Source organism: Culex quinquefasciatus, chromosome 3 (genome assembly GCF_015732765.1).
Source record: "Culex quinquefasciatus strain JHB chromosome 3, VPISU_Cqui_1.0_pri_paternal, whole genome shotgun sequence".
In the NCBI taxonomy this organism is placed as follows: domain Eukaryota; kingdom Metazoa; phylum Arthropoda; class Insecta; order Diptera; family Culicidae; genus Culex; species Culex quinquefasciatus.
In genome coordinates, this window is record NC_051863.1 from 51,005,119 (window position 1) to 51,031,905 (window position 26,787).

The window sequence follows — 26,787 nt, forward strand, 5'->3', positions numbered from 1 at the left end:
AAAAGGAAAAAAGTGGGTCTTCAAAACTTCACCATCTCAGACAGTGCGTGGTGCAGGCGGACAAAATTCACCATCTTGAGCGTCGGAACCTGCGATCAGCCACCAAGAAACGGTGGTCGGATTTGCCGGAAGCTGCTGAGGTCACATTCCTGTCGGTATCGTTTTGCCTCATTAGGAGGTGGTTTCAACGAAGGAATCAACGGAGGGGGGGCCGGGACTACGCCCCTTGGGCGCGGGGCATCGTCGGAAGTGTTTAATACCTTTTTTCAGGGACCGTTAGGTTTGGAGGTCGGGCTGTGGGACGGGATTCCTCTTTTTAAGGGCACACTAATTTCTGTTTTGCTTTCTTTCACTCTCATGTTTGGATTTTTTCCTCTTTCCTTTCGGGGGACACTCAAAAATTGCGACTCTTTGTGAAAACCGTGTGTGTGTGAACTTGGAACGAAAAACCATGAAACTATTTTGGTGCTTGAAATGAACTTTGAATTCGGTGTCGAAAATAACAATAAACACTGGTGATTGAAACAAAAAATAAAAACGACGAAATGATACAGACGATCCAGGATGTCAGCGATTGTGTGGCGCTGTATTTGCCGCACAGTTTGTACCTCAAGCCGTCGGCCAAGTTTAATGTGTCGGTGGCCCTGCCGAATGCCATCACCGGGAAGAGCATCTCCAACTACGAGGTCATGGAGAAGATGCGTCAGATGATACTGCCGGACAAGTTTTCGGTGCTGAAGGTAGGTTCTGCGGATTGCGCGGGAAACTTACCCCTTTCTGAACAGATTCGCTCTTTGTCGCAGGTATCCAAGAGCACCGTTGGCCAAATCCGGTTCGAGGGCGAGCTGGAGGACCGCAGCAAGTTGCGTCATGTGTTGGGCCGTTTGGACGGGCGTCCGATCCGACTGGCGGGGTTTTCCGAGTCGGTGAAGCTGCGCGCGTCCGAGGCTAAGGAAGATTTTCCGACGCGCCACGACTGGGATTCGTTCTTCCGGGACGCGAAAAACATGGACGAGATGAAGGCGGGCGAGCGGCCGGACACGATCCACTTTGCGAACCTGCCGATCAAGTGGTTCTGTCCGCGGCACCAGGAGAACGAGGACAACGCCAAGCCGAGCGAGAGCATCTTCAAGCGCATCTTTGAAAAGTTTGGCGACGTGCGCTGCGTGGACATTCCGATCTGCGACCCGTACCGGGCCCAGATGAAGGCGCACATGTCCGGGATGCAAAAGTTCAGCTTCGACCAGGAGATGTACTTTGAGGGGTGAGAGATTTGGCTCAGACTGTTGTTCAAGAGTGATCGATAACATCCCTTCTTCCCACTCGCAGCTACGTCCAGTTCACCGAGTACGTGGGCTTCGTCAAGGCGATGGACGAGTTCCGCGGAATGAAGCTGGTGCGGAAGGAGGGCGACAAAAACCTGGCCGTGTCGATCGCGGTCGAGTTTGACCGCACCAAGCACCTCAGCGATTCGACCATCAAGAAACGCAAGATCGTTCGCGACCGGCTGATTGCGACCGATCGCGAAAAGGAGGAACTCGAGAAGAAACGACTCGCCGAGGAGGAAGCGAAGAAGGACCGCGAGAGGTTTGAACTCATTTAACTTTCAGAGCAGCGCGTTCCCCACGGTGTCCTACCTTCCCCTGGGCCTCCCACCCTGGGTGGGTTCGAGTCCAGCAGTGGAAGGTTCGATCACCGGGGCGTGCCTTCAACTCCTTTTTACCCCGTAACCCCCCTTAAGTTCTTTCCAACAGCGGCACTGTCGGAAGCGATAAAAAAGTGTAAAGTGCTATAAAATGACGGTGACGAACCGGACGCCGGGTTGACGGCGGACATTTCTGTACGGTTTCCCCACACTTGTACCGTTTTGTTTTCAATTCGCAGAAAGCGCCAGGAAGATCTGCGCAAGGCCGACGAGCTGAAGCGTATGCAGCGCGAGCAACGCCGCAAGGAGAAGCACCTGCAGAAGCTGCGCCAGAAGGAAACGGACGAAATCAGCCTGAAGATCCTGGCGGAGGAGCGCAAGCTGATGGAGACGCAGCGCAAGCTGGAGAGTATACGGTTGCTGGACGCGCTGTTTGAGCGGATCAAGGTGAGGTTGAGGACGAGGCGGGGATCGCGCGGATTTGCTGGCTAATTTTGCGTTGCTCTCAGCCTTTGAATTTTAGATAGGAATTAACTCGTAGGACTTTTTTTCTAATTGTATACATTCATGGGGGGAAAAAAGAAGATGAAAACATACAAAAATTCAAATTTTAAGAATTTTATTCTTCAGAACTTGTTTGATCCTTTTTCATCGAAATATTAAAACTCAGAAAAAAAACCGGAATAAAAAAATTTAAATAATCTTAAATTTTGAAATCCAAAAATTTATATTCCTGAATTATAAAATTCTTAAATTCCTAAAATCTTTAAATCCTTAAATTCTTAAATGCTTTTAAATTCTTCAATTCCTAAAATCCTTTAATTCTGAAATTCTTAAATTCCTCAATTCTTAAATTCTTAAATTCTTAAATTTTTAAATTCTTCAATTCTTAAATTCTCAAGTTCTTAAATTCTTAAATTTTCTAATTTTCAAATTCTGGACCTTTTAAACAAAATGAAAAACTTTTTTTTGTTGATTAGAGGAATATGAAAAATTGCTCTATTCTTAAATGCTACCATTTTTTGTCACCATCTTAAAATACACAAAATCTGATAACTTCGGAGCATTTTTGTTTTAACCCTCTGGTTTAAATTTGTCCATACAGTTTTGGGTGTTTTAAGATTCTGCGTTCTGAGATTCTTCTGGATTTAAGATTGTATTTATTGAATACAAACGTTTGTGATTTTGGAATTTCTTCTTCCTTCCAACAGAAAACGAGTTAAATTTTTGTTCTCAAATACTTCCTTTTTTTGAGCATAGAGTTATCTACGTGCGCATGTATTGCATGTACGTACACGAAAAAGATTGAGGTTAAATTTTTTACCGGCCAGCAAAACAAATGGCGTGCAAGTGTGCGTGAGAGCGGGCTTACATAACTCTATGAGCATGAGAGATCACCCATGGTTGCCCCTCCGTTGCTGAACAGAACCGTAATATCCTTTCAGCACTACTGATTATATGCTTCGACGATCTAGTGGTGTTTCCCTTATCAACAGCATGTATGAATGCGCTGAAATGATAAAACACCATGATTGCTAAAGCTAGATCAGTTGCGAATAGGTAACAGTCATTGGCCACCAACGGCTCCCGCCATGTCAGTTTGTAGACCTCGATTTTATGGGAAGGGAATGTTAGTTAGCGCAGGTTGCTACTAGGGCAGCTGGTTTGCCCTGTGCTTACACCCCACGAGCGCCAGGAACCTGAAAACTTGTTAGTAGGATAGGGTGTTTGGTCAGGATTCATCATAGAAGATGATGATGCGACCCAAAATCATAGTGTTTGTTGAAAGGTGTTATATATTATTCTCAAGGCAAGCAATCGGATGCTGCGGATGAAACATTTCCCGTTTATCGGTTGTTAAATTTTAAATGAAATGGTTGAGTCTTAGACAGCTGGCTGTGGAAAGATAGAACCAAAATCATTTGTAATTAAAAAATAAAGGATTGAATAGTGCAATTTTTAACTTGAGATGATTGTACGAGTTTTAAATGATTGATGTTTAGTGAGGTACTGATTAACGTTGCGAACGACGAGTTACAATGTTTATCGAGCTGAAATGGTATGATAGGGTTTTGTTATTGTGATTTCGGAAATAAATCGAAATAACAGCGCGAGTGTGTTTCATCTCGCGAACCAATTTTGGGTTGTTTTTTTCTGAGTGTATCTCAAATGTCGCATTCGAAACCAAAACAAGATTTCGCCGCTGCACCAAACTGAAATTTCGCGAGTGGAGTTGCGAAGAGACTAGCGCCACGACCAAAAAGGACCAAGGAACCAACCTCAAAGTTCTGCCAGAAATCGATCTATGGGTGTGAATTTGATGGATAATTCCATGAAGTCCAGCCTGAAAAGGCTGATGACGGCGAGCTCGGGTTTAAAGGTCAATCCAAATTTTATATTTTCTTGAGCCCCCCAAATCAGCAACCGGATCATCATAACTAACTCGTGATGGGACTAACGGACCACATTGACACTTGGTCATTTTTTTGAGGCCATATAGGAATCCAGCCCAAGATTGTGACAAAAACTCTTGATATTCTGTGTCTCCTCCTGAAGCTGGGAACAATCTGAAAATCATCTCATGACCCAACGAAAACAGTTCGGATGCTAGTTTGAACCCCTGATGCACCGGAGCATATGATTTTAATCAATGATTAAACATAATTTTCCCAATTCATCATAAATCCACGTAGAACTCCACGATTTTTTCAACGACTCAAGCAAAACCAAGCAATCAAAACAAAAAGCTAACACACTGATTCAAATTAGCCCAAACATGCTTGACAGTTATTTCGCGACAGAAAAGCGTCGCGAGAGTGAAACTCGCTCAATTCGTTTTAGTGCCGCGGCGACAATATTGTTTCACACCGACGACGGACGCGAAAAAATTTGCCTTCCTTACATTTAGAGGGTAAAGCTATCCAAAATAGATACAAAAGTGCGGACCTTTCAGTGTTCTATCAACTTGATTCATTATTCATACCATCAGATTGAGTAGTCAGTCCTAATTCAGGGCACTTATATGCTTATAACATTTGATAGGGTTGTCAGATTTTCAATCTTTTTAGCTCGTTGAAAAGGTCTTTTGATTGCCTATCCAACGACAAGTCGCATGATAGATCCGGACTACGTTCTCATCAAAATATCTGAGATCCAACCTCCAAAAAGTGCATAAATAACACTGAAGTGCGTATAACTTTTGATAGGGTTTTTATATCTACAATATTTTGGGTTTGTTGGAAAGTTCTTTTGAATACCTTTCTAAAAATGTATAGCATGACGGGGTTTCTTACAAAAAACACTTTTTTTGCAATCACCCGGACTTTTGTTAAAATTGTTTTTCTAGCATAACTTTTGAATTCCTTAACTAAAAATTATAATTTTCAATAGCGACTTATGGGACCCCAAGACGGATCGAATGACACTAAAACGGTCCAAATCGGTTCAGCCAGTGCCGAGATAATCCAGTGCAAATTTTGTGATCAACATCCCACCACACACACAGACATTTACTCAGAATTTGATTCTGAGCCGATATGTATACAGTATGTAAAAAAAGTATTTACACCCCTTGGGCACTATGCACATTTTGTGATGAAACATGTAAAAAATTTAAAGTTTGACAGGAACCTAGTACTACGTTTTGTTCAGAAACTCATGTCAAACATTTTGCTACAAAAAGCTCATGAAAAGATGATTTCTATAAAAAATTATATAACAAATACTATTACGAAAATAAAAAAGGTGCAAAAAAAGTTTGTACACCTTTCGAAAAATTAACATAAATAATGTTATTTGTTGACAAATCACCATAAATCCAGTCTCCCAACTCCAAATAGGCATCCTTGACTGATTAAAAAAAGAATTTGGATTGAATATAAAGTTTACTAACTACTTAGTATAAAAGTTTATATAACTCTGGAAATTCTATATAAAACTTATCAAAACTTAATTTTGCAAACTTTTAATTCAACTAAATGTCAATATATTACCATATAATTGCTAAATAAACATTTTGGAGTGGGTATAACACCGTTTTGGGGTTATTTGTATCGATAGAATAGATTTTTCGTTGGAATTTCGTACCAACCCGGAATTACGTCGTAGGAAAATCCGCCGGCATCCGAACCGGTCCACGATTCACAAGTCAACCTATGTGGAATCGGAAAGGGCATAAAATTTCCGATCTTTTGATACCCAAACATCTAGGTTTTCTTCAAAACCTACGTTTTTAAATACCTAAGCAAAAACGTTGTTATGGTTTCGTTTGAGCAACCTGCCAAAAATGTAACCTCCGTGAATCGAGCCCCCAGCCCCCTCCGATTTGACCATAGCGCCCCTAGCGGAAAAATCTGGAACTACTGCTGTGTTAGGGTGGTTCATTATGCTGAAACCAAAACGTCATTTGACATTTGGTTTACGTTGTGTGCTAACACAAAAAATTCTAGAACATTTCCGATTCATTTCTTCTTTTCGGAGCTAAAAGAAGGGCTAAATTTGCCACCAAATCCGGATAAAAATCGACGTGGTTGTGACTCGGTGTGTGAGATGCGGGGACAATTCCTTCTGGTGGAGGAGCTTTGGTTGAAGAGGAGCAGAATAAAACCAGGTGAATTTGAGGTTGTCGATGTTCGACTTTGTGTCCAGCTTACCATCGAACCTGGGCCAGCTGGTGAATGGTCGCTGTTAGGTGGACACGACAGTCGATCGATGGCCGGATTTGTGACGCAGGGTAGGTTGGTCCACGCGGGACCTGTTGCGCTGTTTTACGCTTCGAGCGAGACATGCGATTTTCCGTGGATTTTTCAAAAAGGAGCTGGATCGTTGATTCTGATGCCATGGCCAAACGTTTGCAGAAAGAAGCCATTGAACGAGTGAACCTGAAGTGCCCAGCACGAAGCTGTGTTTGTTGAACTTCAATTATTGAACTAACCGAATCCATTTGCACTAGAGATCTAGGCGCTTTCTGTATCAATATATTATTTCGGTCATAAAAACTGAAGGCCTAAAGTAGAGAACACACCAAGTTCGAAATGGTAAGTTGGAAAATTTGTTCGGGGACCTGAAAAACACATTCATCAAAATTTGGCAGCTGATTGGGCATGCTTTGAACTACGCCTGGCCCAAATATGAGCATCCTGGATAGGGTCTGGCATGAGTTATGGGACTTTGAGTGAAAATCATGAGATTTTTGAAAATTCGTCAAAGTCCCAGATGGTTTTAGGAAAAAGTTGTTCGGGGACCTAAAAAACACATTCACCAAAATTTGGCAGTTGATTGGGCATGTTTTGAACTACGCCTGGCCCAAATATGAGCATCCTGGATAGGGTCTGGCATGAGTTATGGGACTTTGAGTGAAAATCATGAGATTTTTGAAAAATCGACAAAGTCCAAGATAGTTTTTGGAAAAAGTTGTTCGAGGACCTAAAAAACACATTCACCAAAATTTGGCAGCTCGTTCAGGATGCTTTGAACTACGCCTGGCCCAAATATGAGCATCCTGGATAGGGTCTGGCATGAGTTATGGGACTCTGAGTGAAAATCATGAGATTTTTGAAAATTCGTCAAAGTCCCAGATGGTTTTTGGAAAAAGTTGTTCGGGGACCTAAAAAACACATTCACCAAAATTTGGCAGCTCGTTCAGGATGCTTTAAACTACGCCTGGCCCAAATATGAGCATCCTGGATAGGGTCTGGCATGAGTTATGGGACTTTGAGTGAAAATCATGAGATTTTTGAAAAATCGACAAAGTCCAAGATAGTTTTTGGAAAAAGTTGTTCGAGGACCTAAAAAACACATTCACCAAAATTTGGCAGCTCGTTCAGGATGCTTTGAACTACGCCTGGCCCAAATATGAGCATCCTGGATAGGGTCTGGCATGAGTTATGGGACTTTGAGTGAAAATCATGAGATTTTTGAAAAATCGACAAAGTCCAAGATAGTTTTTGGAAAAAGTTGTTCGACGACCTAAAAAACACATTCACCAAAATTTGGCAGCTCGTTCAGGATGCTTTGAACTACGCCTGGACCAAATATGAGCATCCTGGATAGGGTCTGGCATGAGTTATGGGACTTTTAGTGAAAATCATGAGATTTTTGAAAATTCGTCAAAGTCCCAGATGGTTTTAGGAAAAAGTTGTTCGGGGACCTAAAAAACACATTCACCAAAATTTGGCAGCTGATTGGGCATGTTTTGAACTACGCCTGGCCCAAATATGAGCATCCTGGATAGGGTCTGGCATGAGTTATGGGACTTTGAGTGAAAATCATGAGATTTTTGAAAAATCGACAAAGTCCAAGATAGTTTTTGGAAAAAGTTGTTCGAGGACCTAAAAAACACATTCACCAAAATTTGGCAGCTCGTTCAGGATGCTTTGAACTACGCCTGGCCCAAATATGAGCATCCTGGATAGGGTCTGGCATGAGTTATGGGACTTTGAGTGAACATCATGAGATTTTTGAAAAATCGACAAAGTCCAAGATAGTTTTTGGAAAAAGTTGTTCGAGGACCTAAAAAACACATTCACCAAAATTTGGCAGATCGTTAAGGATGCTTTGAACTACGTCTGGCCCAATTATGAGCATCCTGGATAGGGTCTGGCATGAGTTATAGGACTTTGAGTGAAAATCATGAGATTTTTGAAAAATCGACAAAGTCCAAGATAGTTTTTGGAAAAAGTTGTTCGAGAACCTAAAAAACACATTCACCAAAATTTGGCAGCTCGTTCAGGATGCTTTGAACTACGCCTGGCCCAAATATGAGCATCCTGGATAGGGTCTGGCATGAGTTATGGGACTTTGAGTGAAAATCATGAGATTTTTGAAAAATCGACAAAGTCCAAGATAGTTTTTGGAAAAAGTTGTTCGAGGACCTAAAAAACACATTCACCAAAATTTGGCAGATCGTTAAGGATGCTTTGAACTACGTCTGGCCCAATTATGAGCATCCTGGATAGGGTCTGGCATGAGTTATGGGACTTTGAGTGAAAATCATGAGATTTTTGAAAAATCGACAAAGTCCAAGATAGTTTTTGGAAAAAGTTGTTCGAGGACCTAAAAAACACATTCACCAAAATTTGGCAGCTCGTTCAGGATGCTTTGAACTACGCCTGGCCCAAATATGAGCATCCTGGATAGGGTCTGGCATGAGTTATGGGACTTTGAGTGAAAATCATGAGATTTTTTAAAATTCGTCAAAGTCCCAGATGGTTTTTGGAAAAAGTTGTTCGGGGACCTAAAAAACACATTCACCAAAATTTGGCAGCTCTTTCAGGATGCTTTGAACTACGCCTGGCCCAAATATGAGCATCCTGGATTGGGTCTGGCATGAGTTATGGGACTTTGAGTGAAAATCATGAGATTTTTGAAAAATCGACAAAGTCCAAGATAGTTTTTGGAAAAAGTTGTTCGAGGACCTAAAAAACACATTCACCAAAATTTGGCAGCTCGTTCAGGATGCTTTGAACTACGCCTGGCCCAAATATGAGCATCCTGGATAGGGTCTGGCATGAGTTATGGGACTTTGAGTGAAAATCATGAGATTTTTGAAAAATCGACAAAGTCCAAGATAGTTTTTGGAAAAAGTTGTTCGACGACCTAAAAAACACATTCACCAAAATTTGGCAGCTCGTTCAGGATGCTTTGAACTACGCCTGGACCAAATATGAGCATCCTGGATAGGGTCTGGCATGAGTTATGGGACTTTTAGTGAAAATCATGAGATTTTTGAAAATTCGTCAAAGTCCCAGATGGTTTTAGGAAAAAGTTGTTCGGGGACCTAAAAAACACATTCACCAAAATTTGGCAGCTGATTGGGCATGTTTTGAACTACGCCTGGCCCAAATATGAGCATCCTGGATAGGGTCTGGCATGAGTTATGGGACTTTGAGTGAAAATCATGAGATTTTTGAAAAATCGACAAAGTCCAAGATAGTTTTAGGAAAAAGTTGTTCGAGGACCTAAAAACACATTCACCAAAATTTGGCAGCTCGTTCAGGATGCTTTGAACTACGCCTGGCCCAAATATGAGCATCCTGGATAGGGTCTGGCATGAGTTATGGGACTTTGAGTGAACATCATGAGATTTTGAAAAATCGACAAAGTCCAAGATAGTTTTGGAAAAAGTTGTTCGAGGACCTAAAAAACACATTCACCAAAATTTGGCAGATCGTTAAGGATGCTTTGAACTACGTCTGGCCCAATTATGAGCATCCTGGATAGGGTCTGGCATGAGTTATAGGACTTTGAGTGAAAATCATGAGATTTTTGAAAAATCGACAAAGTCCAAGATAGTTTTTGGAAAAAGTTGTTCGAGAACCTAAAAAACACATTCACCAAAATTTGGCAGCTCGTTCAGGATGCTTTGAACTACGCCTGGCCCAAATATGAGCATCCTGGATAGGGTCTGGCATGAGTTATGGGACTTTGAGTGAAAATCATGAGATTTTTGAAAAATCGACAAAGTCCAAGATAGTTTTTGGAAAAAGTTGTTCGAGGACCTAAAAAACACATTCACCAAAATTTGGCAGATCGTTAAGGATGCTTTGAACTACGTCTGGCCCAATTATGAGCATCCTGGATAGGGTCTGGCATGAGTTATGGGACTTTGAGTGAAAATCATGAGATTTTTGAAAAATCGACAAAGTCCAAGATAGTTTTTGGAAAAAGTTGTTCGAGGACCTAAAAAACACATTCACCAAAATTTGGCAGCTCGTTCAGGATGCTTTGAACTACGCCTGGCCCAAATATGAGCATCCTGGATAGGGTCTGGCATGAGTTATGGGACTTTGAGTGAACATCATGAGATTTTTGAAAAATCGACAAAGTCCAAGATAGTTTTTGGAAAAAGTTGTTCGAGGACCTAAAAAACACATTCACCAAAATTTGGCAGATCGTTAAGGATGCTTTGAACTACGTCTGGCCCAATTATGAGCATCCTGGATAGGGTCTGGCATGAGTTATAGGACTTTGAGTGAAAATCATGAGATTTTTGAAAAATCGACAAAGTCCAAGATAGTTTTTGGAAAAAGTTGTTCGAGAACCTAAAAAACACATTCACCAAAATTTGGCAGCTCGTTCAGGATGCTTTGAACTACGCCTGGCCCAAATATGAGCATCCTGGATAGGGTCTGGCATGAGTTATGGGACTTTGAGTGAAAATCATGAGATTTTGAAAAATCGACAAAGTCCAAGATAGTTTTGGAAAAAGTTGTTCGAGGACCTAAAAAACACATTCACCAAAATTTGGCAGATCGTTAAGGATGCTTTGAACTACGTCTGGCCCAATTATGAGCATCCTGGATAGGGTCTGGCATGAGTTATGGGACTTTGAGTGAAAATCATGAGATTTTTGAAAAATCGACAAAGTCCAAGATAGTTTTTGGAAAAAGTTGTTCGAGGACCTAAAAAACACATTCACCAAAATTTGGCAGCTCGTTCAGGATGCTTTGAACTACGCCTGGCCCAAATATGAGCATCCTGGATAGGGTCTGGCATGAGTTATGGGACTTTGAGTGAAAATCATGAGATTTTTTAAAATTCGTCAAAGTCCCAGATGGTTTTTGGAAAAAGTTGTTCGGGGACCTAAAAAACACATTCACCAAAATTTGGCAGCTCTTTCAGGATGCTTTGAACTACGCCTGGCCCAAATATGAGCATCCTGGATAGGGTCTGGCATGAGTTATGGGACTTTGAGTGAAAATCATGAGATTTTGAAAAATCGACAAAGTCCAAGATAGTTTTGGAAAAAGTTGTTCGAGGACCTAAAAAACACATTCACCAAAATTTGGCAGCTCGTTCAGGATGCTTTGAACTACGCCTGGCCCAAATATGAGCATCCTGGATAGGGTCTGGCATGAGTTATGGGACTTTGAGTGAAAATCATGAGATTTTTTAAAATTCGTCAAAGTCCCAGATGGTTTTAGGAAAAAGTTGTTCGGGGACCTAAAAAACACATTCACCAAAATTTGGCAGCTGATTGGGCATGTTTTGAACTACGCCTGGCCCAAATATGAGCATCCTGGATAGGGTCTGGCATGAGTTATGGGACTTTGAGTGAAAATCATGAGATTTTTGAAAAATCGACAAAGTCCAAGATAGTTTTTGGAAAAAGTTGTTCGAGGACCTAAAAAACACATTCACCAAAATTTGGCAGCTCGTTCAGGATGCTTTGAACTACGCCTGGCCCAAATATGAGCATCCTGGATAGGGTCTGGCATGAGTTATGGGACTTTGAGTGAAAATCATGAGATTTTTTAAAATTCGTCAAAGTCCCAGATGGTTTTAGGAAAAAGTTGTTCGGGGACCTAAAAAACACATTCACCAAAATTTGGCAGCTGATTGGGCATGTTTTGAACTACGCCTGGCCCAAATATGAGCATCCTGGATAGGGTCTGGCATGAGTTATGGGACTTTGAGTGAAAATCATGAGATTTTTGAAAAATCGACAAAGTCCAAGATAGTTTTGGAAAAAGTTGTTCGAGGACCTAAAAACACATTCACAAAATTTGGCAGCTCGTTCAGGATGCTTTGAACTACGCCTGGCCCAAATATGAGCATCCTGGATAGGGTCTGGCATGAGTTATGGGACTTTGAGTGAAAATCATGAGATTTTTTAAAATTCGTCAAAGTCCCAGATGGTTTTAGGAAAAAGTTGTTCGGGGACCTAAAAAACACATTCACCAAAATTTGGCAGCTGATTGGGCATGTTTTGAACTACGCCTGGCCCAAATATGAGCATCCTGGATAGGGTCTGGCATGAGTTATGGGACTTTGAGTGAAAATCATGAGATTTTGAAAAATCGACAAAGTCCAAGATAGTTTTTGGAAAAAGTTGTTCGAGGACCTAAAAAACACATTCACCAAAATTTGGCAGCTCGTTCAGGATGCTTTGAACTACGCCTGGCCCAAATATGAGCATCCTGGATAGGGTCTGGCATGAGTTATGGGACTTTGAGTGAAAATCATGAGATTTTTTAAAATTCGTCAAAGTCCCAGATGGTTTTTGGAAAAAGTTGTTCGGGGACCTAAAAAACACATTCACCAAAATTTGGCAGCTCTTTCAGGATGCTTTGAACTACGCCTGGCCCAAATATGAGCATCCTGGATTGGGTCTGGCATGAGTTATGGGACTTTGAGTGAAAATCATGAGATTTTTTAAAATTCGTCAAAGTCCCAGATGGTTTTAGGAAAAACTTGTTCGGGGACCTAAAAAACACATTCACCAAAATTTGGCAGCTGATTGGGCATGCTTTGAACTAGGCCTGGCCCAAATATGAGCATCCTGGATAGGGTCTGGCATGAGTTTGACAAATTTTCAAAAATCTCATGATTTTCACTAAAAGTCCCATAACTCATGCCAGACCCTATCCAGGATGCTCATATTTGGGCCAGGCGTAGTTCAAAGCATCCTGAACGAGCTGCCAAATTTTGGTGAATGTGTTTTTTAGGTCCTCGAACAACTTTTTCCAAAAAACTATCTTGGACTTTGTCGATTTTTCAAAAATCTCATGATTTTCACTCAAAGTCCCATAACTCATGCCAGACCCTATCCAGGATGCTCATATTTGGTCCAGGCGTAGTTCAAAGCATCCTGAACGAGCTGCCAAATTTTGGTGAATGTGATTTTTAGGTCCTCGAACTACTTTTTCAAAAAAACTATCTTGGACTTTGTCGATTTTTCAAAAATCTCATGATTTTCACTCAAAGTCCCATAACTCATGCCAGACCCTATCCAGGATGCTCATATTTGGGCCAGGCGTAGTTCAAAGCATGCCCAATCAGCTGCCAAATTTTGGTGAATGTGTTTTTTAGGTCCCCGAACAACTTTTTCCTAAAACCATCTGGGACTTTGACGAATTTTCAAAAATCTCATGATTTTCACTCAAAGTCCCATAACTCATGCCAGACCCTATCCAGGATGCTCATATTTGGTCCAGGCGTAGTTCAAAGCATCCTGAACGAGCTGCCAAATTTTGGTGAATGTGTTTTTAAGGTCCTCGAACAACTTTTTCAAAAAAACTATCTTGGACTTTGTCGATTTTTCAAAAATCTCATGATTTTCACTCAAAGTCCCATAACTCATGCCAGACCCTATCCAGGATTCTCATATTTGGGCCAGGCGTAGTTCAAAGCATCCTGAACGAGCTGCCAAATTTTGGTGAATGTGTTTTTTAGGTCCTCGAACAACTTTTTCCAAAAAACTATCTTGGACTTTGTCGATTTTTCAAAAATCTCATGATTTTCACTCAAAGTCCCATAACTCATGCCAGACCCTATCCAGGATGCTCATATTTGGTCCAGGCGTAGTTCAAAGCATCCTGAACGAGCTGCCAAATTTTGGTGAATGTGTTTTTTAGGTCCTCGAACTACTTTTTCAAAAAAACTATCTTGGACTTTGTCGATTTTTCAAAAATCTCATGATTTTCACTCAAAGTCCCATAACTCATGCCAGACCCTATCCAGGATGCTCATATTTGGGCCAGGCGTAGTTCAAAGCATCCTGAACGAGCTGCCAAATTTTGGTGAATGTGTTTTTTAGGTCCTCGAACAACTTTTTCCAAAACTATCTTGGACTTTGTCGATTTTTCAAAATCTCATGATTTTCACTCAAAGTCCCATAACTCATGCCAGACCCTATCCAGGATGCTCATATTTGGGCCAGGCCTAGTTCAAAGCATGCCCAATCAGCTGCCAAATTTTGGTGAATGTGTTTTTTAGGTCCTCGAACAACTTTTTCCAAAAACTATCTTGGACTTTGTCGATTTTTCAAAAATCTCATGATTTTCACTCAGAGTCCCATAACTCATGCCAGACCCTATCCAGGATGCTCATATTTGGGCCAGGCGTAGTTCAAAGCATCCTGAACGAGCTGCCAAATTTTGGTGAATGTGTTTTTTAGGTCCTCGAACAACTTTTTCCAAAACTATCTTGGACTTTGTCGATTTTTCAAAATCTCATGATTTTCACTCAAAGTCCCATAACTCATGCCAGACCCTATCCAGGATGCTCATATTTGGGCCAGGCGTAGTTCAAAGCATCCTGAACGAGCTGCCAAATTTTGGTGAATGTGTTTTTTAGGTCCTCGAACTACTTTTTCAAAAAAACTATCTTGGACTTTGTCGATTTTTCAAAAATCTCATGATTTTCACTCAAAGTCCCATAACTCATGCCAGACCCTATCCAGGATGCTCATATTTGGGCCAGGCGTAGTTCAAAGCATCCTGAAAGAGCTGCCAAATTTTGGTGAATGTGTTTTTTAGGTCCCCGAACAACTTTTTCCTAAAACCATCTGGGACTTTGACGAATTTTCAAAAATCTCATGATTTTCACTCAAAGTCCCATAACTCATGCCAGACCCTATCCAGGATGCTCATATTTGGGCCAGGCCTAGTTCAAAGCATGCCCAATCAGCTGCCAAATTTTGGTGAATGTGTTTTTTAGGTCCTCGAACAACTTTTTCCAAAAACTATCTTGGACTTTGTCGATTTTTCAAAAATCTCATGATTTTCACTCAGAGTCCCATAACTCATGCCAGACCCTATCCAGGATGCTCATATTTGGGCCAGGCGTAGTTCAAAGCATGCCCAATCAGCTGCCAAATTTTGGTGAATGTGTTTTTTAGGTCCTCGAACAACTTTTTCCAAAAACTATCTTGGACTTTGTCGATTTTTCAAAAATCTCATGATTTTCACTCAGAGTCCCATAACTCATGCCAGACCCTATCCAGGATGCTCATATTTGGGCCAGACGTAGTTCAAAGCATGCCCAATCAGCTGCCAAATTTTGGTAAAGGTCCTCGAACAACTTTTTCCAAAAACTATCTTGGACTTTGTCGATTTTTCAAAAATCTCATGATTTTCACTCAAAGTCCCATAACTCATGCCAGACCCTATCCAGGATGCTCATAATTGGGCCAGACGTAGTTCAAAGCATCCTTAACGAGCTGCCAAATTTTGGTGAATGTGTTTTTTAGGTCCTCGAACAACTTTTTCCAAAAACTATCTTGGACTTTGTCGATTTTTCAAAAATCTCATGATTTTCACTCAGAGTCCCATAACTCATGCCAGACCCTATCCAGGATGCTCATATTTGGGCCAGACGTAGTTCAAAGCATGCCCAATCAGCTGCCAAATTTTGGTAAAGGTCCTCGAACAACTTTTTCCAAAAACTATCTTGGACTTTGTCGATTTTTCAAAAATCTCATGATTTTCACTCAAAGTCCCATAAATCATGCCAGACCCTATCCAGGATTCTCATATTTGGGCCAGGCCTAGTTCAAAGCATGCCCAATCAGCTGCCAAATTTTGGTGAATGTGTTTTTTAGGTCCTCGAACAACTTTTTCCAAAAACTATCTTGGACTTTGTCGATTTTTCAAAAATCTCATGATTTTCACTCAGAGTCCCATAACTCATGCCAGACCCTATCCAGGATGCTCATATTTGGGCCAGGCGTAGTTCAAAGCATGCCCAATCAGCTGCCAAATTTTGGTGAATGTGTTTTTTAGGTCCTCGAACAACTTTTTCCAAAAACTATCTTGGACTTTGTCGATTTTTCAAAAATCTCATGATTTTCACTCAGAGTCCCATAACTCATGCCAGACCCTATCCAGGATGCTCATATTTGGGCCAGACGTAGTTCAAAGCATGCCCAATCAGCTGCCAAATTTTGGTAAAGGTCCTCGAACAACTTTTTCCAAAAACTATCTTGGACTTTGTCGATTTTTCAAAAATCTCATGATTTTCACTCAAAGTCCCATAACTCATGCCAGACCCTATCCAGGATGCTCATAATTGGGCCAGACGTAGTTCAAAGCATCCTTAACGAGCTGCCAAATTTTGGTGAATGTGTTTTTTAGGTCCTCGAACAACTTTTTCCAAAAACTATCTTGGACTTTGTCGATTTTTCAAAAATCTCATGATTTTCACTCAGAGTCCCATAACTCATGCCAGACCCTATCCAGGATGCTCATATTTGGGCCAGACGTAGTTCAAAGCATGCCCAATCAGCTGCCAAATTTTGGTAAAGGTCCTCGAACAACTTTTTCCAAAACTATCTTGGACTTTGTCGATTTTTCAAAATCTCATGATTTTCACTCAAAGTCCCATAAATCATGCCAGACCCTATCCAGGATTCTCATATTTGGGCCAGGCCTAGTTCAAAGCATGCCCAATCAGCTGCCAAATTTTGGTGAATGTGTTTTTAGGTCCTCGAACAACTTTTTCCAAAACTATCTTGGACTTTGTCGATTTTTCAAAAATCTCATGATTTTCACTCAGAGTCCCATAACTCATGCCAGACCCTATCCAGGATGCTCATATTTGGGCCAGGCCTAGTTCAAAGCATGCCCAATCAGCTGCCAAATTTTGGTGAATGTGTTTTTTAGGTCCCCGAACAACTTTTTCCTAAAACCATCTGGGACTTTGACGAATTTTCAAAAATCTCATGATTTTCACTCAAAGTCCCATAACTCATGCCAGACCCTATCCAGGATGCTCATATTTGGGCCAGGCGTAGTTCAAAGCATCCTGAACGAGCTGCCAAATTTTGGTGAATGTGTTTTTTAGGTCCTCGAACAACTTTTTCCAAAAACTATCTTGGACTTTGTCGATTTTTCAAAAATCTCATGATTTTCACTCAGAGTCCCATAAATCATGCCAGACCCTATCCAGGATTCTCATATTTGGGCCAGGCCTAGTTCAAAGCATGCCCAATCAGCTGCCAAATTTTGGTGAATGTGTTTTTTAGGTCCTCGAACAACTTTTTCCAAAAACTATCTTGGACTTTGTCGATTTTTCAAAAATCTCATGATTTTCACTCAGAGTCCCATAACTCATGCCAGACCCTATCCAGGATGCTCATATTTGGGCCAGGCCTAGTTCAAAGCATGCCCAATCAGCTGCCAAATTTTGGTGAATGTGTTTTTTAGGTCCCCGAACAACTTTTTCCTAAAACCATCTGGGACTTTGACGAATTTTCAAAAATCTCATGATTTTCACTCAAAGTCCCATAACTCATGCCAGACCCTATCCAGGATGCTCATATTTGGGCCAGGCGTAGTTCAAAGCATGCCCAATCAGCTGCCAAATTTTGGTGAATGTGTTTTTTAGGTCCTCGAACAACTTTTTCCAAAAACTATCTTGGACTTTGTCGATTTTTCAAAAATCTCATGATTTTCACTCAGAGTCCCATAACTCATGCCAGACCCTATCCAGGATGCTCATATTTGGGCCAGGCCTAGTTCTAAGCATGCCCAATCAGCTGCCAAATTTTGGTGAATGTGTTTTTTAGGTCCTCGAACAACTTTTTCCAAAAACTATCTTGGACTTTGTCGATTTTTCAAAAATCTCATGATTTTCACTCAAAGTCCCATAACTCATGCCAGACCCTATCCAGGATGCTCATATTTGGGCCAGGCGTAGTTCAAAGCATGCCCAATCAGCTGCCAAATTTTGGTGAATGTGTTTTTTAGGTCCTCGAACAACTTTTTCCAAAAACTATCTTGGACTTTGTCGATTTTTCAAAAATCTCATGATTTTCACTCAGAGTCCCATAACTCATGCCAGACCCTATCCAGGATGCTCATATTTGGGCCAGGCCTAGTTCAAAGCATGCCCAATCAGCTGCCAAATTTTGGTGAAGGTCCTCGAACAACTTTTTCCAAAAACTATCTTGGACTTTGTCGATTTTTCAAAAATCTCATGATTTTCACTCAAAGTCCCATAACTCATGCCAAACCCTATCCAGGATGCTCATATTTGGGCCAGGCGTAGTTCAAAGCATGCCCAATCAGCTGCCAAATTTTGGTGAATGTGTTTTTTAGGTCCTCGAACAACTTTTTCCAAAAACTATCTTGGACTTTGTCGATTTTTCAAAAATCTCATGATTTTCACTCAGAGTCCCATAACTCATGCCAGACCCTATCCAGGATGCTCATATTTGGGCCAGGCCTAGTTCAAAGCATGCCCAATCAGCTGCCAAATTTTGGTGAATGTGTTTTTTAGGTCCCCGAACAACTTTTTCCTAAAACCATCTGGGACTTTGACGAATTTTCAAAAATCTCATGATTTTCACTCAAAGTCCCATAACTCATGCCAGACCCTATCCAGGATGCTCATATTTGGGCCAGGCGTAGTTCAAAGCATGCCCAATCAGCTGCCAAATTTTGGTGAATGTGTTTTTTAGGTCCTCGAACAACTTTTTCCAAAAACTATCTTGGACTTTGTCGATTTTTCAAAAATCTCATGATTTTCACTCAAAGTCCCATAACTCATGCCAGACCCTATCCAGGATGCTCATATTTGGGCCAGACGTAGTTCAAAGCATCCTGAACGAGCTGCCAAATTTTGGTGAATGTGTTTTTTAGGTCCTCGAACTACTTTTTCAAAAAAACTATCTTGGACTTTGTCGATTTTTCAAAAATCTCATGATTTTCACTCAAAGTCCCATAACTCATGCCAGACCCTATCCAGGATGCTCATATTTGGGCCAGGCGTAGTTCAAAGCATCCTGAACGAGCTGCCAAATTTTGGTGAATGTGTTTTTTAGGTCCTCGAACAACTTTTTCCAAAAAACTATCTTGGACTTTGTCGATTTTTCAAAAATCTCATGATTTTCACTCAAAGTCCCATAACTCATGCCAGACCCTATCCAGGATGCTCATATTTGGGCCAGGCGTAGTTCAAAGCATGCCCAATCAGCTGCCAAATTTTGGTGAATGTGTTTTTTAGGTCCTCGAACAACTTTTTCCAAAAACTATCTTGGACTTTGTCGATTTTTCAAAAATCTCATGATTTTCACTCAAAGTCCCATAACTCATGCCAGACCCTATCCAAGATGCTCATATTTGGGCCAGGCCTAGTTCAAAGCATGCCCAATCAGCTGCCAAATTTTGGTGAATGTGTTTTTTAGGTCCTCGAACAACTTTTTCCAAAAACTATCTTGGACTTTGTCGATTTTTCAAAAATCTCATGATTTTCACTCAGAGTCCCATAACTCATGCCAGACCCTATCCAGGATGCTCATATTTGGGCCAGGCCTAGTTCAAAGCATGCCCAATCAGCTGCCAAATTTTGGTGAATGTGGTTTTTAGGTCCCCGAACAACTTTTTCCAAAAACCATCTGGGACTTTGTCGATTTTTCAAAAATCTCATGATTTTCACTCAAAGTCCCATAACTCATGCCAGACCCTATCCAGGATGCTCATATTTGGGCCAGGCGTAGTTCAAAGCATCCTGAACGAGCTGCCAAATTTTGGTGAATGTGTTTTTTAGGTCCTCGAACAACTTTTTCCAAAAACTATCTTGGACTTTGTCGATTTTTCAAAAATCTCATGATTTTCACTCAGAGTCCCATAACTCATGCCAGACCCTATCCAGGATGCTCATATTTGGGCCAGGCGTAGTTCAAAGCATCCTGAACGAGCTGCCAAATTTTGGTGAATGTGTTTTTTAGGTCCTCGAACAACTTTTTCCAAAAACTATCTTGGACTTTGTCGATTTTTCAAAAATCTCATGATTTTCACTCAAAGTCTCATAACTCATGCCAGACCCTATCCAAGATGCTCATATTTGGGCCAGGCCTAGTTCAAAGCATGCCCAATCAGCTGCCAAATTTTGGTGAATGTGTTTTTTAGGTCCTCGAACAACTTTTTCCAAAAACTATCTTGGACTTTGTCGATTTTTCAAAAATCTCATGATTTTCACTCAAAGTCTCATAACTCATGCCAGACCCTATCCAAGATGCTCATATTTGGGCCAGGCCTAGTTCAAAGCATGCCCAATCAGCTGCCAAATTTTGGTGAATGTGTTTTTTAGGTCCTCGAACAACTTTTTCCAAAAACTATCTTGGACTTTGTCGATTTTTCAAAAATCTCATGATTTTCACTCAAAGTCCCATAACTCATGCCAGACCCTATCCAGGATGCTCATATTTGGGCCAGGCGTAGTTCAAAGCATCCTGAACGAGCTGCCAAATTTTGGTGAATGTGTTTTTTAGGTCCCCGAACAACTTTTTCCTAAAACCATCTGGGACTTTGACGAATTTTCAAAAATCTCATGATTTTCACTCAAAGTCCCATAACTCATGCCAGACCCTATCCAAAATGCTCATATTTGGGCCAGGCGTAGTTCAAGCATGCCCAATCAGCTGCCAAATTTTGGTGAATGTGTTTTTTTTAGGTCCTCGAACAACTTTTTCAAAAATCCCATAATTTTCACCGGGACAATAATCTCCCTGGACATGTAGTGCAAAAGTTTTACGTCATTTTCGTGGGTTATCGAAGATATTCAAAAACAGAGATTTTTTGTGATGCAACGAATTCGTTGAAATGAATTCGTCCTACCGTATGGCCATTAGGGTGGCTTGAAGTTGTATGGAAAAAAATCAAAATGGACTAATTCAATCAGAACAGGCATTTTCCGGTCCCATTTGGGCCCACAATCAACCCCCCAAAATTTGGGAGCGATTGGATTTGACCCGGCTTTCCGCAAAGCGATTCAAATTTGTATGGAAATTTGTATAGGAAAACCCTCTTTTTTACATTTTGATTTTTATAATTTTCATTTTTCACTCAATTTAAAAACTAACACCGTAGAAGTATAGTCCTGAATGTCCTCTAAAACTTTCCCGAAGAAAGTATGGTCCTATCTTGCTTCTGGAAAAACATACAGAGTTTTGAAAAGAGGCATTTCAAAATAAGTGCTGAAAATTATATTTCTTGCCAACACTGCCAGTACTTCAGTAGATATTTCGAAATCTTATTTTTTAACGTAATAAGGAAGCAACCTAGCAAAATGGTGTCTTAGGAAAAGTTGTTGTGTATGAATGTGGCTTTTATTTAAAATTATTGACATGCAGGGTGACACACCTACAGGGTGTCAACCAAGCCCTAACTTCTACTGGTGACCTTTTAAAGCGTTGGTGTCTTAGGAAAAGTTGTTAAGCTACTTATTCCAAGAAATTTTGACATGGTTTGAAGACAGGGTGGCACATCTACAGGGTGTCAACCCATTTCTAGCTTCTATTTAAGACCTTTTTGATCACTGTAAAGTGGGCGAAAAAGAGTACAAATCGCAAAATAGACCTGACACGCAAAAGGAGGCTGATCAAAAAATCGTAAAAAGTCAGTTTTTCACATAAAATTTCCTGAGGAATCGATCGCACATGATTGAAAACACGGTAACAAAGTTAAGATGCTAGTTTGACAACTTTCCGATCAAATGTATTTTTTCTGTATAAAATGAAAGGAAGTTGAATAATGGAATTTCTTCTGTAAAAATGTTTAGGACTTTGGAGCAATCTCTACAAAATCGGCCGATTTCTACCATTTTTATTTATTTGTGACTCAAACTTTGTGGAGGCCTTCCCTATCACCAAAGAAGCCATTTTGTGTTATTGGTTCACAAATACAATTTTGGCAGCTGTTCATACAAAAATGGTACGTAAATATTAAAAAAAATCTGTAACTTTTCAAGAATTTGTTTAATTGATTTGGTGTCTTCGTTCAAGTTGCTCATTTTTTAAGCCATTCAGAAGTTTGGGGTTTGAACATTTTTCCGACGAGTTGTGATTTTTTTTAAATAGTGATTTTTGTTTAAACAATCTTGTAATTCAAATTTTTGACCCATATTTTTTAAAATAAAATTTGCAAGATCGGAAACTATTTTTAATAATGCGCAATCGATTCCCCCGGAAATTTTATGTGAAAAATTGACTTTTTCCGAATTTTTGTTCAGCCTCCTTTTGCGTGGCAGGACTAATTTGCGATTTGTACTCTTTTTCGCCCACTTTACAGTGATCAAAAAGGTCTTAAATAGAAGCTAGAAATAGGTTGACACCCTGTAGATGTGCCAACCTGTCTTCAAACCATGTCAAAATTTCTTGGAATAAGTAGCTTAACAACTTTTCCTAAGACACCAACGCTTTAAAAGGTCACCAGTAGAAGTTAGGGCTTGGTTGACACCCTGTAGGTGTGTCACCCTGCATGTCAATAATTTTAAATAAAAGCCACATTCATACACAACAACTTTTCCTAAGACACCATTTTGCTAGGTTGCTTCCTTATTACGTTAAAAAATAAGATTTCGAAATATCTACTGAAGTACTGGCAGTGTTGGCAAGAAATATAATTTTCAGCACTTATTTTGAAATGCCTCTTTTCAAAACTCTGTATGTTTTTCCAGAAGCAAGATAGGACCATACTTTCTTCGGGAAAGTTTTAGAGGACATTCAGGACTATACTTCTACGGTGTTAGTTTTTAAATTGAGTGAAAAATGAAAATTATAAAAATCAAAATGTAAAAAAGAGGGTTTTCCCATACAAATTTCCATACAAATTTGAATCGCTTTGCGGAAAGCCGGGTCAAATCCAATCGCTCCCAAATTTTGAGGGGTTGATTGTGGGCCCAAATGGGACCGGAAAATGCCTGTTCTGTAAAATCGATCATGTCGAGCCACCCTAATGGCCATGGCATCAGAATTGATGCAGAGATCCTCCGCAGAGAATCCACTGAAAATCGCTTCTGTCGGCCTCCAAGCAGAGCAGAGGACAAGTTTAGCATTGTGAGCAAGAAACAGCATACATTTTGTAGCATGGACAAACCTACCCCTGCGGCACAATTCCGGCAATCTTTCGTCTTGTCGTGTCCACCTTGAATGATAGTTACCATACTCCATCTGGACCAGGTTCGATGAAAAGCTGGACACGAAGTAGAAAAATCACTCCGCTCCAAGCAAAGCTTTTCCACCGGAAGGATTTTCCTCGGAAGTGTCCCACGGCATCCACGTCGGTTTTTTTCCGGAATTTGTGGCAATTCAGCCTAACTTTTACCGCCCAAGAAGAGAAACTCGTCGGAAATGTTCTAGTATTTGTTGTTTTTGCACACAACGTAAACCAAATGTGAAAGCAAACGTCAAATGACGTTTTGGTTTCAGCACAATGAACCACCCTAACACAGCAGTAGTTCCAAAATTTTCCGCTAGGGGCGCTTTGGTCAAATCGGAGGGGGCTGGGGGCTCGATTCACGGAGGTAAAAATGTATGGAATTTCGTAATTTTTGTTCTCGTGGATCAAACTTACTTTTTGCCCAGGTATTTAAAAACGTAGGTTTTAAAGAAAACCTAGATGTTTGGGTATCAAAAGATCGGAAATTTTATGCCCTTTCCGATTCCACATAGGTTGACTTGTGAATCGTGGACCGGTTCGGATGCCGGCGGATTTTCCTACGACGTAATTCCGGGTTGGTACGAAATTCCAACGAAAAATCTATTCTATCGATACAAATAACCCCAAAACGGTGTTATACCCACTCCAAAATGTTTATTTAGCAATCATATGGTAATATATTGACATTTAGTTGAATTAAAAGTTTGCAAAATTAAGTTTTGATAAGTTTTATATAGAATTTCCAGAGTTATATAAACTTTTATACTAAGTAGTTAGTAAACTTTATATTCAATCCAAATTCTTTTTTTAATCAGTCAAGGATGCCTATTTGGAGTTGGGAGACTGGATTTATGGTGATTTGTCAACAAATAACATTATTTATGTTAATTTTTCGAAAGGTGTACAAACTTTTTTTGCACCTTTTTTATTTTCGTAATAGTATTTGTTATAGAACTTTTTATAGAAATCATCTTTTCGTGAGCTTTTTGTAGCAAAATGTTTGGCATGAGTTTCTGAACAAAACGTAGTACTAGGTTCCTGTCAAACTTTAAAATTTTTACATGTTTCATCACAAAATGTGCATAGTGCCCAAGGGGTGTAAATACTTTTTTTACATACTGTACATGAAGGTGGGTCTAAATTAAGAATTTCATTTTTTGAGTGATTTTATAGGCTTTCCTCAGTAAGGATAGGAAGGCAAAAATTAATATGAAACTTTCTTGTATGTTTGTCGCGAAATTGTTTTTCTTAATATGGATTGGGATTGGGTTTTGGGACGGCGTGGATTTGGCGCCGAATTTTCTAAACTTCTCCTGTAACAACCCTGAGTCTAACGATTTTTCTTTCTTCCAGTTGAAGCAAAAGCTGTTTGACGGCAAGCAGTCCAAGGTGGAACCGGCGAAGAAGTCGAACGCGTCGACCAACAAAAAGGCGGACAAACTGAAGGCCGCTCAGGAGAAGGAGATTGAGAAGATGCGCCAACGGGTGAAGCAGGTCAAGGATGGCAACCTGTTGAAGAACTTCCTCGGAACGTCCGGCCAGAGTTCGGCGACGCGTTCTCGCTCGCCCAGCGTAAACACGATCAGCTCCGACGACAGCATCCTGAACGATCAACCGTCGGATGGGAAAAAGAAGAAGAAAAAGAAGAAATCAATGTCCGATTTGAGCTCTTCCGAGTCGGAGGCGGACGGTAAGCAGCGAGAACATGCTGAACACCACCAGGAAGGGGCCGGAGCGGTGGCTCCGTATCCGTCGGTTCCACCCGTTATGCCACCGGGAGCGTATCCTGGGATGTACCCGGGCTTCGACTGGGCCGCGATGGGATATCCGTACGCGTACGATCCGTTCTACGCCCAGAGAGCGAACTACTATGCCAGCGCGATGGCGTACCGCGGCTATCGTGGCGCTCCTCGTGCCTCCAGATATCCACGTGGAGGTGGCCGAGGAAGAGGCGGATACCGGGGCCGGTTCGACTACCGCGATCGGGAAGACGGAGACTACGACTACCGCGATAGATCGTACTCGCGATCCAGGTCCAGATCTAGAAGCAGAAGCCGGTCCCGCCGTCGCAGGTCGCGCAGCCGCAGTCGCAGAAGCAGCTCGAGTCGTAGCCGAAGCCGAAGCCGCCGTCGATCTCGCAGCCGCAGCCGCCGAAGCCGCTCGAGTACCCGCAGCAGACGGTCGCGCAGCCGGTCCAACTCCAAGTCGAAAAAACTCGTCCAAATGTCCAAACCGACCGCCAAACACCTGGCTTCCACGATGAGAGACTCACGCTCAAAGACAAAGTCGAGGTCCCGTTCCTGGTCCCGCTACCGACACCGTTCAAGGCAGCGCACCCGGTCCCATCACCGTCACTCCCCCTCCAAGGAACCGGAAGACGAAACCGTGCCCGAATCCTTCCGCAAGCACCGCATCGTACTCCAAACCGACAAGCTCGTCCGCAGCGCCAAGGAAATCGAGGAAGAAGTTCGCGAACATCTGCGCAAACAGCAGGAGGAAGAGGACCGCAAGGCCGAGCAAGAACAAAACAAACTGGACGAACAAACTGAGGACGCAGCCGCCGCCACCTCCGAAACCAACAACCACAAACGGGCCAGAACTTCCCGCAGCAGCAGCAGCACCCGCTCAAAGTCACGAAAGCGCTCCCCTTCCAAGACCAACGCCAAGTCCCGCTCCAACACACCCCAAGCAGAAGCTCGGAAGGGCCGCGAAAGACGTGACGACGACTCGTCCGGCGATGAGCGCCACTCCAAGCGGCGAAATCGAAGTAACGAACCGCGGAGCAGCCGAAGACGCCACAAGTCTCACTCGGAGCGGTCGGACCGCAAGCGCAAGTCCCAATCGGTGGATGGCGGCGACAGTCCGAAGCATCGCCGGTCGCCCAAGCGGCGCGAGGAGCGAGTCAGTTCCAAGTAGAGATTGGTTTCCTTTTTTCGTTTCTCATTATTTTAGAACTTTAGATAGAAGGATGCAAATGCAAGTGAAATGTGTTGAATGCTAATATATGCGATAAGGGTTGAACTGCAAACGATTGGACCTTTTAGAGTCGCAAGCTCTGAGCTTCTACGAGAATAAAGTAAGATGAATGTAACAAAAGGAAGGCCTTTTTATTTCCAAGTGACAATTCACATGACTTGCTAGTTTACGGAGTTCGGAAGAAACGCGGTTAAGAGAATTTTTACTTTTAATGTTAATCTGTGGGTCGTTAAAGTGGATGGTTCCGGATTAACCAGGTTGAGTCGGAGGATATCGGCATAACTTTAGAGTAACCATGTTGGGTCAGAGAATATTGGCATGACCTCAGATGGTCATAGTTTTCGATTTCATCGTTTTGGTGGTACCCTGGAACAGGTTCCGGATTGACCGGAACCGGTTCTGCCAGTCGAAATCGCAAAGCAGACATCCTAACCTTTCATTTGCGGCCAAGGCATCCAAAATCGGTAAAGATTCCGAATTTTGGTAGCCAAAACATGTCTGGGT

The 26,787-nt window shown here is 41.5% G+C and overlaps 1 protein-coding gene across 4 annotated transcripts; it reads left to right on the forward strand.

Moving 5' to 3' along the window:
- Nucleotides 1-26,403, forward strand: LOC6039805 (A-kinase anchor protein 17A). Of its 4 annotated transcripts, none has more exons than XM_038263026.1 (6): nucleotides 1-155; nucleotides 555-740; nucleotides 786-1,264; nucleotides 1,330-1,587; nucleotides 1,885-2,092; nucleotides 24,661-26,403. In XM_038263026.1, the coding sequence occupies exons 2-6, from the start codon at nucleotides 690-692 to the stop codon at nucleotides 26,221-26,223; spliced, it is 2,559 nt and encodes an 852-aa protein (XP_038118954.1). In that variant the 5' UTR covers nucleotides 1-155; nucleotides 555-689; the 3' UTR covers nucleotides 26,224-26,403. The 4 variants fall into 4 exon arrangements, with proteins under 4 accessions (XP_038118954.1, XP_038118953.1, XP_038118952.1 ...); XM_038263025.1 differs by having other exon boundaries at nucleotides 1-151; XM_038263024.1 differs by lacking the exon at nucleotides 1-155 and having other exon boundaries at nucleotides 172-740.
- Nucleotides 26,404-26,787: the final 384 nt, after the last annotated feature.